Source organism: Mustelus asterias, chromosome 3, assembly GCF_964213995.1.
Source record: "Mustelus asterias chromosome 3, sMusAst1.hap1.1, whole genome shotgun sequence".
In the NCBI taxonomy this organism is placed as follows: Eukaryota; Metazoa; Chordata; class Chondrichthyes; order Carcharhiniformes; family Triakidae; genus Mustelus; species Mustelus asterias.
Genome location: NC_135803.1, coordinates 127,651,583 through 127,664,346, shown reverse-complemented (window position 1 = coordinate 127,664,346; position 12,764 = coordinate 127,651,583). Strand labels below are relative to the sequence as shown.

The window sequence follows — 12,764 nt, the reverse complement described above, 5'->3', positions numbered from 1 at the left end:
AAGCAATCTTTCAAACATGCACAGATCTGTTGTACATCACCCAATGGATCCCATCATGTATTGACCATCATAAAAAAATTTGAAAGGACAAGTTAGTAGTCAGGATAAAATGATGGGCAAAATGTGGAAGTGATATAACCCAATAAATTGTGACATTTAAAAATATATACAATCTATATTAATTACTTAGAATCAGAGATGGAAGGTACTATAGCTAAATTTGCAGATGACACTAAAATAGGTGGGATAGTAAGTTGCAATGAGGAAGTAAGAAACTTACAAATGGATAGGTTAGGTGAGGAGGCCAAAACATGGCAGATAGAGTTTAACGTGGATAAGTGAGAGGTTATCCATTTTGGTCAGAAAAATGGAAAGGCAACTTATTATCCAAACAGAGAGACACGTTGGGGTGCTTTGATGCAAAGGGATTTGGGTGTCCTTGTGCATGAGTCATAGAAAACTGGTATGCAGGTATCCAGGTAATAAATGGATTTTTGGCATTATTAGCTAAAGGAATACAGTATATAAGTAAGGAAGTGTTGCTGCAACTATATAAGGCATTGCATTTGGAGTACTGTCTACGGTTTTGGTCCCCTTATTTGAGGAAGGATGAAGTGGCATTAGAGGCAGTTCAGAGGAAGTTCACCCGATTGATTCCAGAGATGAGGGGTTTGTCTTCTGAAGAAAGATTGAGCAGTTTAGACCTATACACTCCAGAGTTTAGAAGAATGAGGAAATCTAATTGAGGTATATAAGATAATAAAGGTATTGACAAAGTAGATGTAGAGCGGATGCTTCCTCTTGTGTGGCAATCCAGAACAAGAAGTGGTAGTTTTAGGTTAAGGGCTGCAGATTTAAAACAGACTCGAGGAGAAATTATTTCTGTCAAAGGGTGGTGAATCTGTGGATGTGGTGAATGTTTGAAGTTTTCAAAGTTTATTAATGTCACAAGTAGGCTTACATTAACACTGCAATAAAGTTACTGTGAAAATCCTCTAGAAGCCATGCTCCAGTGCCTGTTCAGGTACACTGAGGGAGAATTTAGCATGATCAATGCACCTAACCAACATGTCTTTCGGACTATGGGAGGAAACCCATGCAGACACGGGGAGAATGTGCAAACTCCGCACAGTGACTCAAGCCGGGAATCGAACCCAGGTCCCTGACGCTGTGAGGCAGCAGTGCTAACCACTGTGCTGGGACTTGAATAAATTTGACAAGGAGAGAGACAGATTTTTAATTAGCAAAGGGTTGGTGAGTAAATTTAAGGTGGAGAGAGACAAGACTTTTAATTAGTGAAGGGCTATGGGGAAGGGGCAGGATAGTGTTGAAGCTGAGATGAGATTGTATTGAACGGTGGAGCAGGTTTGAGGGGCTGAATGGTCTTACTGCTGGTACAGATGTGTGTGGTGGAATGCTACAGTGTTAGTTTGGTACACAGCCTGAGTGAAGCGGCATTCTGGATATACATACACCGGATAATACAGCTGCTGAATCATTTTGGAGCAAACTCCAGGCCGGGGCAGCCAGCAGCACCTTCCCGGGGTTTAGCGCGCACACATCTGAAGCAGCAGTAAGGCCATTCAGCCCCTCAAACCCCGGCTGACCCACGGGATCCGGGTCCGCGCTGAGGGAATGTGCCGCTGAGCCGGGTCTATGTGCGGCCTGGTCAGTAGCGCCGCTCGCCCGCTGCCCTCAGCCGGCCTCCAGCGGCTGGCCGCCCGCTTCTCCTCGGGCCCCGTGCCGGGACCGGCGGCCATGCAGACGGCGGTTGTCCGCTGCGTCCCCACCGAGTCCAAGCTGACCATCTCGCTGCAGCTGGGGCCCAGCCAGCGGCACCTGCAGCGGGAGCAGAGCGAGAGCCTGCGGACGGCGCTGGGCCGCATCGCCCACAACCTGCTGAAAGCCCAGGCCAAGGTCGGGAAAGGCCGGAGGGCGGCCCAGCCCGAGTCCCCGGCTCAGGCCCAGGCCTCGGCCCCGCCCGTCGTCCTGTACCAGGGAGACGAGCCGGTGCCCGGGGACACCACTAACGCCGAGGCCTGGCAGGACGGAGCCGTCCTGCAGGTGGGGGAGGCCCGCTACCGGGTGGAGCGCAACCCGCCCACCCTGACCCAGCTCCGGCTGCCCGGCTCCATCCTGGCCGGCTTCCCGCTCTGCCCGCGGGTGGAGCTGGAGTTCGGCGACGCCTCGCACTCGCGCTTCGAGTGGCTGAGGGAGGCGGGCGGCGGCGGCGGCGACTGGCAGCCGGTGGCCGAGGGCCGAGTCTTCACCCCGAGCAACGGCCACATCGGCCTGAGGCTCAAGCTGAGGTGCCAGCCGGGCGACGGGCGGCGCTTCGGGGCCGCGGTGGAGGTGGAGAGCGGCGGGCCGGTGGAGGCCGGGCCCGGCGCCTGCAGCTTCGACAGCCGCCAGCGGTTCAGCGGCCAGGCCCTCGAGGAGCCGCTGCTCCGGCTGGTTTCCTACAACATCCTGGCCGATGTGTACGCCCAGACCGAGCTCTCCCGCAACACCCTGTACCCCTACTGCCCGCCCTACGCACTCGAGGCCCACTACCGGCAGAAGCTGATCCAGAAGGAGCTGAGCGGCTACAACGCCGACATCATCTGCCTGCAGGAGGTGGATAAGAGTGCGTTCACCGACAGCCTGGGGCCCGCCCTGGACGCTTTCGGCTTTCGCGGGATGTTTCGGATGAAGGAGAAGCAACACGAAGGTCTGGCAACTTTCTTCAGAGCCTCCAAGTTCGGGCTGATCAGTCAGCACGATGTGACCTTTAGCCAGGCTTTAGCCTCAGACCCCTTGCACCAGGAGCTCCTGGAGAAGGTTTCTGCCAACCCCTGTGTCAAAGAAAAGGTGCTGCAAAGATCAACCACTTTCCAGGTATTTTAAACAATTTTCATCCCATTGGCTCAATGGCTTTTAGAGATTTCAATTTTTGAGGTATATTTGATTGATTTTATTGTCACATGTATTAGCATACAGTGAAAATTATTGTTTCTTGCATGCTATACAAAGCATACCGTTCATAGAGGAGAGTGCAGAATGTAGTGTTAGTCATAAACCAGTCTCATAGAATCTCTACAGTGCAGAAGGAGGCCATTTGACCCATCAATTCTGCACTGACAACAATTCCACCCAGGCCCTATACCTATAGAGGTGTCACAGTGGTTAGCACTGCTGTGTCACAGTGCTAGGGACCCGGATTCAATTCCCAGCTTGCGTCACTTGTCTCTGCACATTCTCCCCATATCTGCGTGGATTTCCTCCGGGTACTCTGGTTTCCTCCCACAGTCTGAAAGATGTGCTGTTTCGGTGCATTGGCCATGCTAAATTCTCCCTCAGTGTACCCGAATGGGGGCCGGAGTGTGGTATGTATTGGGATACAGTGGAAATCTTGTTTCTGGCTCACTATACAGCATACCGCTCATCGTGTATATAGGGGAGAAAGAAACGAGAGGATGCAGAATATAATTGCTGTAGTCACAGGGTGTAGAGAAAGATCAACTTAATATAAGGTAGGTCCATTCAAAAGATTTATGGCAGCAGGGAAGAAGCTGTTCTTGAGTCAGTTGGTACGTGCTCTCAGACTTATGTAGCTTTTTCTTAACAGTAGAAGGCAGAAGAGAGTATGTCCGAGGTGCGTGGGGTCCTTGATTATGCTGGCTGCTTTTCTGAGGTATCGGGAAGTGTAGACAGAGTCAATGGATGGGAGGCTAATATTGCAGCATAGTGGAAATTTCGTATTAATAAAATTGAACAGATAGCTGTTGTAAAATAAGTGCAGTATTATGAAAATTTTAAATAGATTTTGCAGTGGTGAGTTCCACTTTATCATCACAATGCTACGGAAGGAACGTTCATGCTAATATAATGGATCTATATGATAAATACAATCAAGTGCATTTATAATTGCATGAGAGAGGGTACAAAATGAGTCACTGAGCACCCTGAAATTTTGATCAGAGAGGATTTGTAAATGGTAGTCGTGCCTGACAAACCTCAGTGAATCTTTTTGAAAAATGATTGAAGTAGTGGCCAGGGAAATGTCTATGGATCTTATTTATGTCAACCTCCAGAAGCCATTTGATGAGGTCCCTCATAAGGGACTGTTTGCAAATGCTGAAGCTCATAGAATTGAAGGCAAGTCGTTGACCTGGTTAGGAAGTTTGCTGCAGTAAGTGACTTGAACTGGGACAATGGTCAAAAATGCTAATTGGCAGTATGTGACTCGTGGTGTTTTGCATAGGTCTGTATCGGTGCCTCAACTATTTCCTCTATTAATGACCTAAATGATGGAAAGAAAAGTTACCTGTCCAGGTTTGCTGATTACACAAAGATAGACATCATTATGAACAGTGTAAATGGAAGCACAAAGTTACAAATTGATCTTAGTAGATTAAGAATGATCGTCTGGTAGTACAGAACTTGAGTATTGCTGAAAATAAACACGTCAAAGCTTTTCATCTTGCACTCATCAGGACATTTGCAAGAATACCAAATTTAAAGGGAACAACAATTTATACTTTGAGAAGAAAGTGTTGATTGGGTTGACAGTGGACTCTGAGTGGTAGAGGTGTTACCATGGAGAAAGCTTCGCCATGAGTCTTTTTTCAATGATACTCAAGATTAAGAATGAACAAAACGATGGCAAATGTGAAGTCATCTACTTTGGAACTGAAAAGTTTAGAACAGAATATTTACAGAAAGGTGGAAAGCTAAAAACAGTGGTGGTGCAAAGAGACCTGAGGTCCATGTAATTAAAATGTAATAAACAAGTATATCAAAAAGGCTAGTAAAAACATGAGCAAAAGCAACAGGAGCAGGCCAAATACACTCTCGAGTCTGCTCCTCGACTCAATAAGATCACAACCGATCTTCAACCTCAGTTCCACAACCTCTATATCCCTGAATTCCCCTGGAGTCCAAAACCTTGCCTGTCGTAGCCATGAGTATACTTGACAACTGAACATCCACAGTTTTGTGGATGGCAGGCTGGCACAGTGGTTAGCACTGCTGCCTCACAGTGCCAGGGACCCGAGTTCAATTCCAGGCTTGAGTGACTGCCTGTGTGGAGTTTGTAAATTCTCCTCATGTCTGTGTGGGTTTCCTCTGGGTGTTCTGGTTTTCTCCCAGACTCCAAAGATGTGCAGGTTAGGTTGATTCTTAGTGTCAGGGGGATGAGTAGACTAAATACGTAGGGTTATGGGGATAGGGCCTGAGTGGGATTGTTGTTGATGCAGGATCGAGGGCCAAATGGCCTTCTCCTGTACTGGGGGGATTCTATAGACAGAATAGAGCTAAGATTTACTAGAATGATACCTGCATTCCAAGGATTAAATCATCAGGAGAGATTGCTAGGTTTGCATTAATTGGAATTTGGAAGATTTTCGGGTAATCTTATCAACATTTTCAAGACATTATAGAGAACTGTTAGAGCAATTATTGAGGAATTGTTTGCATTGGTTGGTTACCCAGCACTGGGGACATAGGCTAAAAATTCTGCAAGTTCTGGAACATTTTCATATGCAAAACCTGGTGACAGTTTGGAACACTTTTGCAAACATCAATTGATGCTAAATTAATTGTTAATTTTCAATCTGGGGTTGATAGATTTGTGTTAACCAAAGATATTGAGGGGTGTGGAACAAAGGTGGATATAGGTTACTGATCACCAAGATCTCATTGAATAGCATAACAGGCTTGAGAGGCTAAATGGCCTATTCCTGTTTCTGTATTGTTTGAGCAATTCAGTGTTTACTGTACATTATTGATCATAAACACTGCTATTTTTCTTTAGGTTTGTGTACTTCAGTCTCTCAAAGATCCATCAAAGAAGTTGTGTGTTGGTAATACTCATCTTTACTGGCACCCCAAAGGTAAATTTTAGTTCCATAAAATTATCTGGTGTTTCCTTTATTTTCCTCTCCCCTTTTTAGATTTGCACCTAGCAAGTTTGGCATGATCACCCCATTTAAATTGTCCAGTTGATTAATTATGAGGCTGATTTACTGCTCCACAATGGATTGTGATGTTGTTGAAGACCTAAAACCTGTTTCAAACCTGTGTTATCTAAAATGGCTATCTTTTTTTATCAGCATTATCACTTGGTTTTTGTTTGTTTTCTGATACCAGAACAGCACAGAAAAGATTGCACTAGGGCTCTACATTTCTTGGGTGTGTTACAATCTCCGCAGACAGCAGTAACTTTTAAAAAGTAATTTGAACCCAGAGTTATTAACTGAAATAATTATGCCACAAGAATTACATTTTCAACAAAAACTTTACTGTAAATGAATTAAATAAAACTACTACTATCAACTTAACACTAGATTCCTTGAATACTTGTACACAAAACTTGCAACAAAATACTCCTTTTTACAACCAAGAGTTCCGCAATACTTGATCTTGAGGGCTCCTTCACTTCTGGGACCCAACCAGGCTATGTCACAGCTCTCATGAATTCACTTTGTTTCTCCTCCATGTTTCTTTGAAGTATGACATTTCTTGGGGTCCTTCCACAAACGTTTGGCTAGGTAAAACCTCTAACTCTCCGTCGTACCTCCCTAGCTCAAGCATGGGCCTCACTGCATTATTGCCTCCTGACTCCAAATCAGAAACAACCCTGGGCTGCTCCGGATCCTACAGTTCCTGGCTGATTCTCTCTATATTTGTTCAAACGGCTCAAGACCCAGACTTCAACTAACTGCTTCTGTGAGAAATCACTCAGATAAAACCCCAAAAATGAATCCCCCTGCAATCTCTCCCCATGGCAATGCGACACACTTGCGAGGTCACAGAGAGATTTAAACCAATTATCTCCAATTCTGAAATGTGCCTTCTGTTCAGGGAAACCAGAATAAATTCACACATTCTCTCAATTTCCCCATCTCTCACACCTTTCTGATGATGCAACCTTCTCAACTGAGAATTTCACCCCACTATGGTTGACAGGACCCTCAACTGTGTCTAACCCATTTCCCACACTTCTGCACTCATCCCTTCCCCTGTGATAGGGCTTTCCTCGTCCTCAGCTTCCACCCCATCCAGTCTCCACATTCGGAGGATCATCCTCTGCCACCTACACCATAATGCCACTATCAAACACATCATCCCCTTCCCTTTCAACATTCTGAAGGGACTGTTCCCTCCGCAACATCCTGGTCCACTCCCCAATACCTTCTCCCTTTCCCCTGCAATTGCAGGAGATGTAATGCCTGCACAAATATCCCTTCTAAATGAAATAGTGATTTGCTTGTACTTCCCTCAATTTGGTGTACTGTATTTGCTGTTTAGAATGCAATCTCCTCTACATTGAGACTAATCTGCTCAGTCCAGAAGCATCATCCTGAGCTTCCAGCCGCTTGCCAGTTTAATTCACCCCCTTGCTCTTGCACTCGTGTTTCTGTCCTCTGCAATGCTCCAGCGAACAGCACTTTACTTTCCACTGAGGCACTTTACAGTCTTTTGGATTCAACATGCAGAGCATGAAATCTTGTCTCCCATTTTGATTTTCTCCATGTGCTAATTTGAATCCTGTTTTTCATGAATGTGCTTTTGGACAGGGTTGCTCATTATTCTGACACTTGCACATAGCCTGGATTAATGCTCATCTCTCTGCTTTGCCTTTTGTTCCATGAGATCTTTGTCATTTAATCTCTCCCACCCATTGCCATATTCCAGACCTTTCCTTTTGTTGTTCCCTCCCCACTTATGACAGCATATCTACATCATATTTCTACCCTCAATTGGTTCTGAAAAAGTTGTCTTTATTTGAAACACTAACGATTGTTTCTCGACAGATGCTTGCCAGACCAGCTGAGTATTTCCAGCACAAATTGTTTTTGTGCCTGTCACAATCTGTTGGATGTGATGTCAGATCAGTTCTTTTGCCAAACCATATTATTTGATGTCACAACATTAAACTGATTTTTTTTCAGGAGGACACATTCGTCTTGTTCAGATAGCAATCGCTTTTCGTCACCTTGAGCGAGTTACAGCAGAGATGTATCCCAATACACCAGTAATTTTTTGTGGTGACTTCAACAGCACCCCAAACTCAGGCTTGTACGAGTTTGTCACCAAAGGACACATATCTGCTGATCACCCTGACTGGACTTCAAATGGTGAGGAAGAACGATGCAGCATGTCCCTTACGCACCCATTTAAACTAAAAAGTGCTTGTGGAGAACCTACTTACACAAATTATGTAGGTGGCTTCCAAGGTTGCCTGGACTACATTTTCATGGATATGAACATGTTTGAGGTTTCTCAGGTTATTCCATTTCCAAGTCATGAGGAAGTCACCTGCCATTTGGCTCTGCCAAGTGTTTCCCACCCATCAGATCATATTGCACTTATCTGTGATCTGAAATGCAAATAAACGATGACGACTTGTGGGTCTGCTGCTACCTTAAATATGGATAGTTCTGAGTTTGCAAATATCCACACTTGGTAACTTAGAATTTTATTAACATTTGTAAAGAGGATACTGATTGGTAATGTTTTGGATATTCTTTGTTCGCAACTGATGCTGACAGACCTGTCAATCTGTATTGTTTGGGTTTATTAGATTTCACCATTTGGGGCTTATTTGTACTAAAACCAATTGGTCTTGATATAATTCAATCAATTGGATGAAAATGACAAAACTGGACAGGCTAAACAATAATGTTAAAAGCAAAACTAGAATGTAACAATTGGACCATGTAGAATTTGTAATGTATGGATGCAGAAAGGTTCACATTTTACTGCAGTGAAACTGAAGTAAAATATTGCTTACATGAAATTGCAGCTGTGTGTTAAAACAAAGGACAATCTTTCCTTTCCTTCTCTATGAAGGGTATGTTTTGTATTGCGTGCAAGAACTGTACTTTTCACTACATGCGACAATAAATCAAATCAAAAATTGTAACAGTTTTAGTGGATAAAGGGATTAATTGAGATGGGGAAGAGTACGAGAGTAAGCTTGTGGGGAACATCAAAACGGACTAAAATTTCCTGCAGATACGCGAAGAGAAAAAGATCGTAGACAAATATAAGTCCCTTAGTCAGAAATTATGAAGAGGATTAAAGAAATGGCTAACTAACTTTGGTTTTCTCTTTACAAAGGAGGGCACAAATAACTTTTGAGAAATGCTAGGGAACATAGTTTAGTGGGAGAGGGTAACTGAAGGAAATCAGTATTAGTAGGGAAATGGTGTTGAGGCTGATAAATCCTCCGTGCCTGATAATCTACATCCCGGAGAATTTAAGGATGATAGTGCAGGAGAGAGAGATAGAGAATCTGGTGACATGGAGCAACAATAGTCTCTCCCTCTGCCAGTAAAACGAAGGATATAGTCATCAACTTCAGAAAACGTAGTGGAGGATATGCTCCTGTCTACATCAACAGCGATGAAGTGGAAATGGTTGCGAGCTTCAATTTTCTAAGTGTCCAGATCACTAACAACCTGGTCTGCTCCCTCCATGCTAACACTATAGTTAAGAAAGCCCAGGATGAAATCTGGCATGTCTGTTACAGCTCACCAATTTTTACAGATGCACGATAGAAAGCATTCTTTCTGGTTGTATCACAGCTTGGCATAGCTGCTGCTTTGACCAAGACCCAACAAACTACAGAGTGGTTGTGAATGTAGCCCAGTCCATCACACAAACCAGTCTCCTATCCATTGATTCTGTCTACACTTCCTGCTGCCTTGGAAAAGCAGCCAGCATAATCAAGGACGCCACACACCCAGACATACTCTCTTCCACTTTCTTCCGTTGGGAAAAAAATACAAAACTCTAAGATCACATACCAAACTGACTCATGAACAACTTCTTTGCTGCCATCACTTTAGAATGGACTTACCATATATTAAGCTGATCTTTTTCTAAACCCGAGTATGACTAACATTATATTCTGCACCCTATACTTTCCCCTCCCCTATGTACTCTATGAATGGTATGTTTTGTCTGCGTAACATGCAAGAAAATACTTTTCACTATCCCAATACATGCGACAAATCAAATACTATCCAGGATAAAGCAGCCCACTTGAATAGCACCCCATCCATAAACATTCACACCCAGCAATAACGTATCTAGGAGTAGGCCATCTGGCTCCTCGAGCCTGCTCCGCCATTCAATAAGATCATGGCTGATCTTTTTGTGGACTCAGCTCCACTTACCCGCCTGCTCACCATAACCCTTAATTCCTTTACTGTTCAAAAATTGATCTATCCTTGCCTTAAAAACATTCAATGAGGTAGCCTCAACTGCTTCACCGGGCAGGGAATTCCACAGATTCACAACCCTTTGTGTGAAGAAGTTTCTCCTCAACTGAGTCCTAAATCTGCTTCCCCTTATTTTGAGGCTATGCCCCCTAGTTCTGGTTTCACCCGCCAGTGGAAACAACATCCCTGCTTCTATCTTATCTATTCCCTTCATAATCTTATATGTTTCTATAAGATCTCCCCTCATTCTTCTGAATTCCAATGAGTATAGCCCCAGTCTACTCAGTCTCTCCTCATAAGCCAACCCCCTCAACTCCGGAATCAACCTAGTGAATCTCCTCTGCACCCCCTCCAGTGCCAGTATATCCTTTCTCAAGTAAGGAGACCAAAACTGTACACAGTACTCCAGGTGTGGCCTCACCAGCACCTTATAGAAATCATCATAGAAACCCTACAGTGCAGAAGGAGGCCATTCGGCCCATCGAGTCTGCACCGACCACAATCCCACCCAGGTCCTACCCCCACATATTTACCCGCTAATCCCTCTAACCTACGCATCCCAGGACTCTAAAGGGGCAATTTTTAACCTGGCCAATCAACCTAACCCGCACATCTTTGGACTGTGGGAGGAAACCGGAGCACCCGGAGGAAACCCACGCAGACACGAGGAGAATGTGCAAACTCCACACAGACAGTGACCCGAGCCAGGAATCGAACCCGGGACCCTGGAGCTGTGAAGCAGCAATGCTAACCACTGTGCTACCATGCCTTGTTTTTAAACTCCATCCCTCTAGCAATGAAGGACAAAATTCCATTTGCCTTAATTACCTGCTGCACCTGCAAACCAACTCCTTGAGATTCCTGCACAAGGACACCCAGGTCCCTCTGCACAGCAGCATGTTGCAATTTTTTACCATTTAAATAATAGTCCATTTTGCTGTTATTCCTACCAAAATGGATGACCTCACATTTACCAACATTGTACTCCATTTGCCAGACCCTCGCCCACTCACTTAGATTACCTATATCCCCTTGCAGATTTCCAGCATCCTCTGCACTTTGCTCTTCCACCCATCTTAGTGTCATCTGCGAATTTTGACACACTACACTTGGTCCCAAATCATCTATGTAAATCGTAAACAATTGCAGTCCCAACACTGATTCCCGAGGCACACCACTAGTCACTGATTGCCAACCAGAAAAACACCCATTTACCCCCACTCTTTGCTTTTTGTTAGTTAACCAATCCTTAGTTAACATGCAATAGCAGCAGTGTACCATCTACAAGATGCACTATAGGAACTCAAGGTGCCTTACACAGCATCTGCCAAATACACAACCACAACCATCTAGGACAAGGGAAGCAAATGTGAACACCACTACCTGGATGTTATTCTCCAAGCCACTCACCATCCTAATTTTGAAATATATAGCTGTTCTTTTACTGTCACTGGGTCAAAATCCTGGAACTAACATCTGTGGGTGTACCAACACCACACGGACTGCAGCAGTTCAAGAAGGCAGCTCAATAACACTTTCACAAGGACAATTAGGAATGGACAATAAATACTGGCCTAGCCAATCAAGCCTACATCCCTTGAATGAATAAAAATTGTTTCCTTTGGTTTGATTTAGGACCCTAGTTTTGGATCAGACTTCACTTTCCTTCCAAAAGTAGAATTCTATCAGTCACTGCTCCCTGAAGGACCCTGCACAAGATTAACTCATTCATAATAGCACAAAACCATATCTAGGACAGTTTATTCTCTAGTTGCTTCATTGCAGTAATGGTTAAAAGAACCATGCTGTATATTCCAGTGATTTATCGGACAGTATTATTGCTAATTTGGGTTGCCCAGTCTATAAGCTTAAAATCCCCCATAATTATTGTGGACTCTTGTTACAGGCATCTCTATTTTCATTTAATGCCACCACTTACCTTACCACTCTGGTGGCTTAGAGACAACTCCAACTAGTGTTTACACTCCTTGTTGCTTAGCTCCACCTAGATTATTTTTACACCTAGATTTTCAGAGCTAATATTGCATGGGTTTGATCTTTAATTAACAATGGCACCCCACCTTTTTCTTTTTGCCTGTCCTTCCGAGAGCACCCTTGGATATTCAGTTTGGTCACCCTGCAGCCATGTCTCTGTAATTGCAATCATATTGTACCTATTTACAGCTATTTGCATTGTTAATTTGTCTACTGCGAATGCACCATGCATTCAGATACATTGCCTTTAAACTTGTCTTGAACATTTTTACACATTTTCCTTGTACTATGGCTCTATTTGCTGCTAGCCCTAGTTTCCTCTGCATTCCACTTTCTACCTTGTTTTTCTCTCATCTCTCTCCCACTCAGATTCCCATTCCCCTGCCACACCAGTTTAAACCCACAAGAGTACTAGTAAATACCCCTGCAAGTATACGGTCCTGCAACCTGGTCAACTTCTACAGGTCTAATCTTCCCCATAATCAGTCCCAGTGCCTCAGGAATCCAAATTCCTCAACCCTACGCTATCTCTCCAGCCACACATTCAATTGGTCCATT

The 12,764-nt window shown here is 44.3% G+C and overlaps 1 protein-coding gene across 1 annotated transcript; it reads left to right on the top strand.

The window, feature by feature from the left end:
• Window positions 1-1,419: 1,419 nt before the first annotated feature.
• Window positions 1,420-8,912, top strand: pde12 (phosphodiesterase 12). Its single transcript, XM_078209592.1, has 3 exons — window positions 1,420-2,877; window positions 5,795-5,873; window positions 7,935-8,912. Exons 1-3 carry the CDS (start codon window positions 1,657-1,659, stop codon window positions 8,375-8,377), a joined length of 1,743 nt encoding a protein of 580 aa, XP_078065718.1. The 5' UTR covers window positions 1,420-1,656; the 3' UTR covers window positions 8,378-8,912.
• The last annotated feature ends 3,852 nt before the right edge of the window (window positions 8,913-12,764 follow it).

What these genes read in the sequence shown, in the direction of transcription:
- pde12 (XM_078209592.1), top strand. Translation starts at nt 1,657, where the DNA reads ATGTGCGGCCTGGTCAGTAGCGCCGCTCGCCCGCTGCCCTCAGCCGGC. An exon ending in AAAGATCAACCACTTTCCAG is followed by an intron (nt 2,878 to 5,794) that starts GTATTTTAAACA and finishes ATTTTTCTTTAG; the next exon opens with GTTTGTGTACTTCAGTCTCT. An exon ending in TCTTTACTGGCACCCCAAAG is followed by an intron (nt 5,874 to 7,934) that starts GTAAATTTTAGT and finishes ATTTTTTTTCAG; the next exon opens with GAGGACACATTCGTCTTGTT.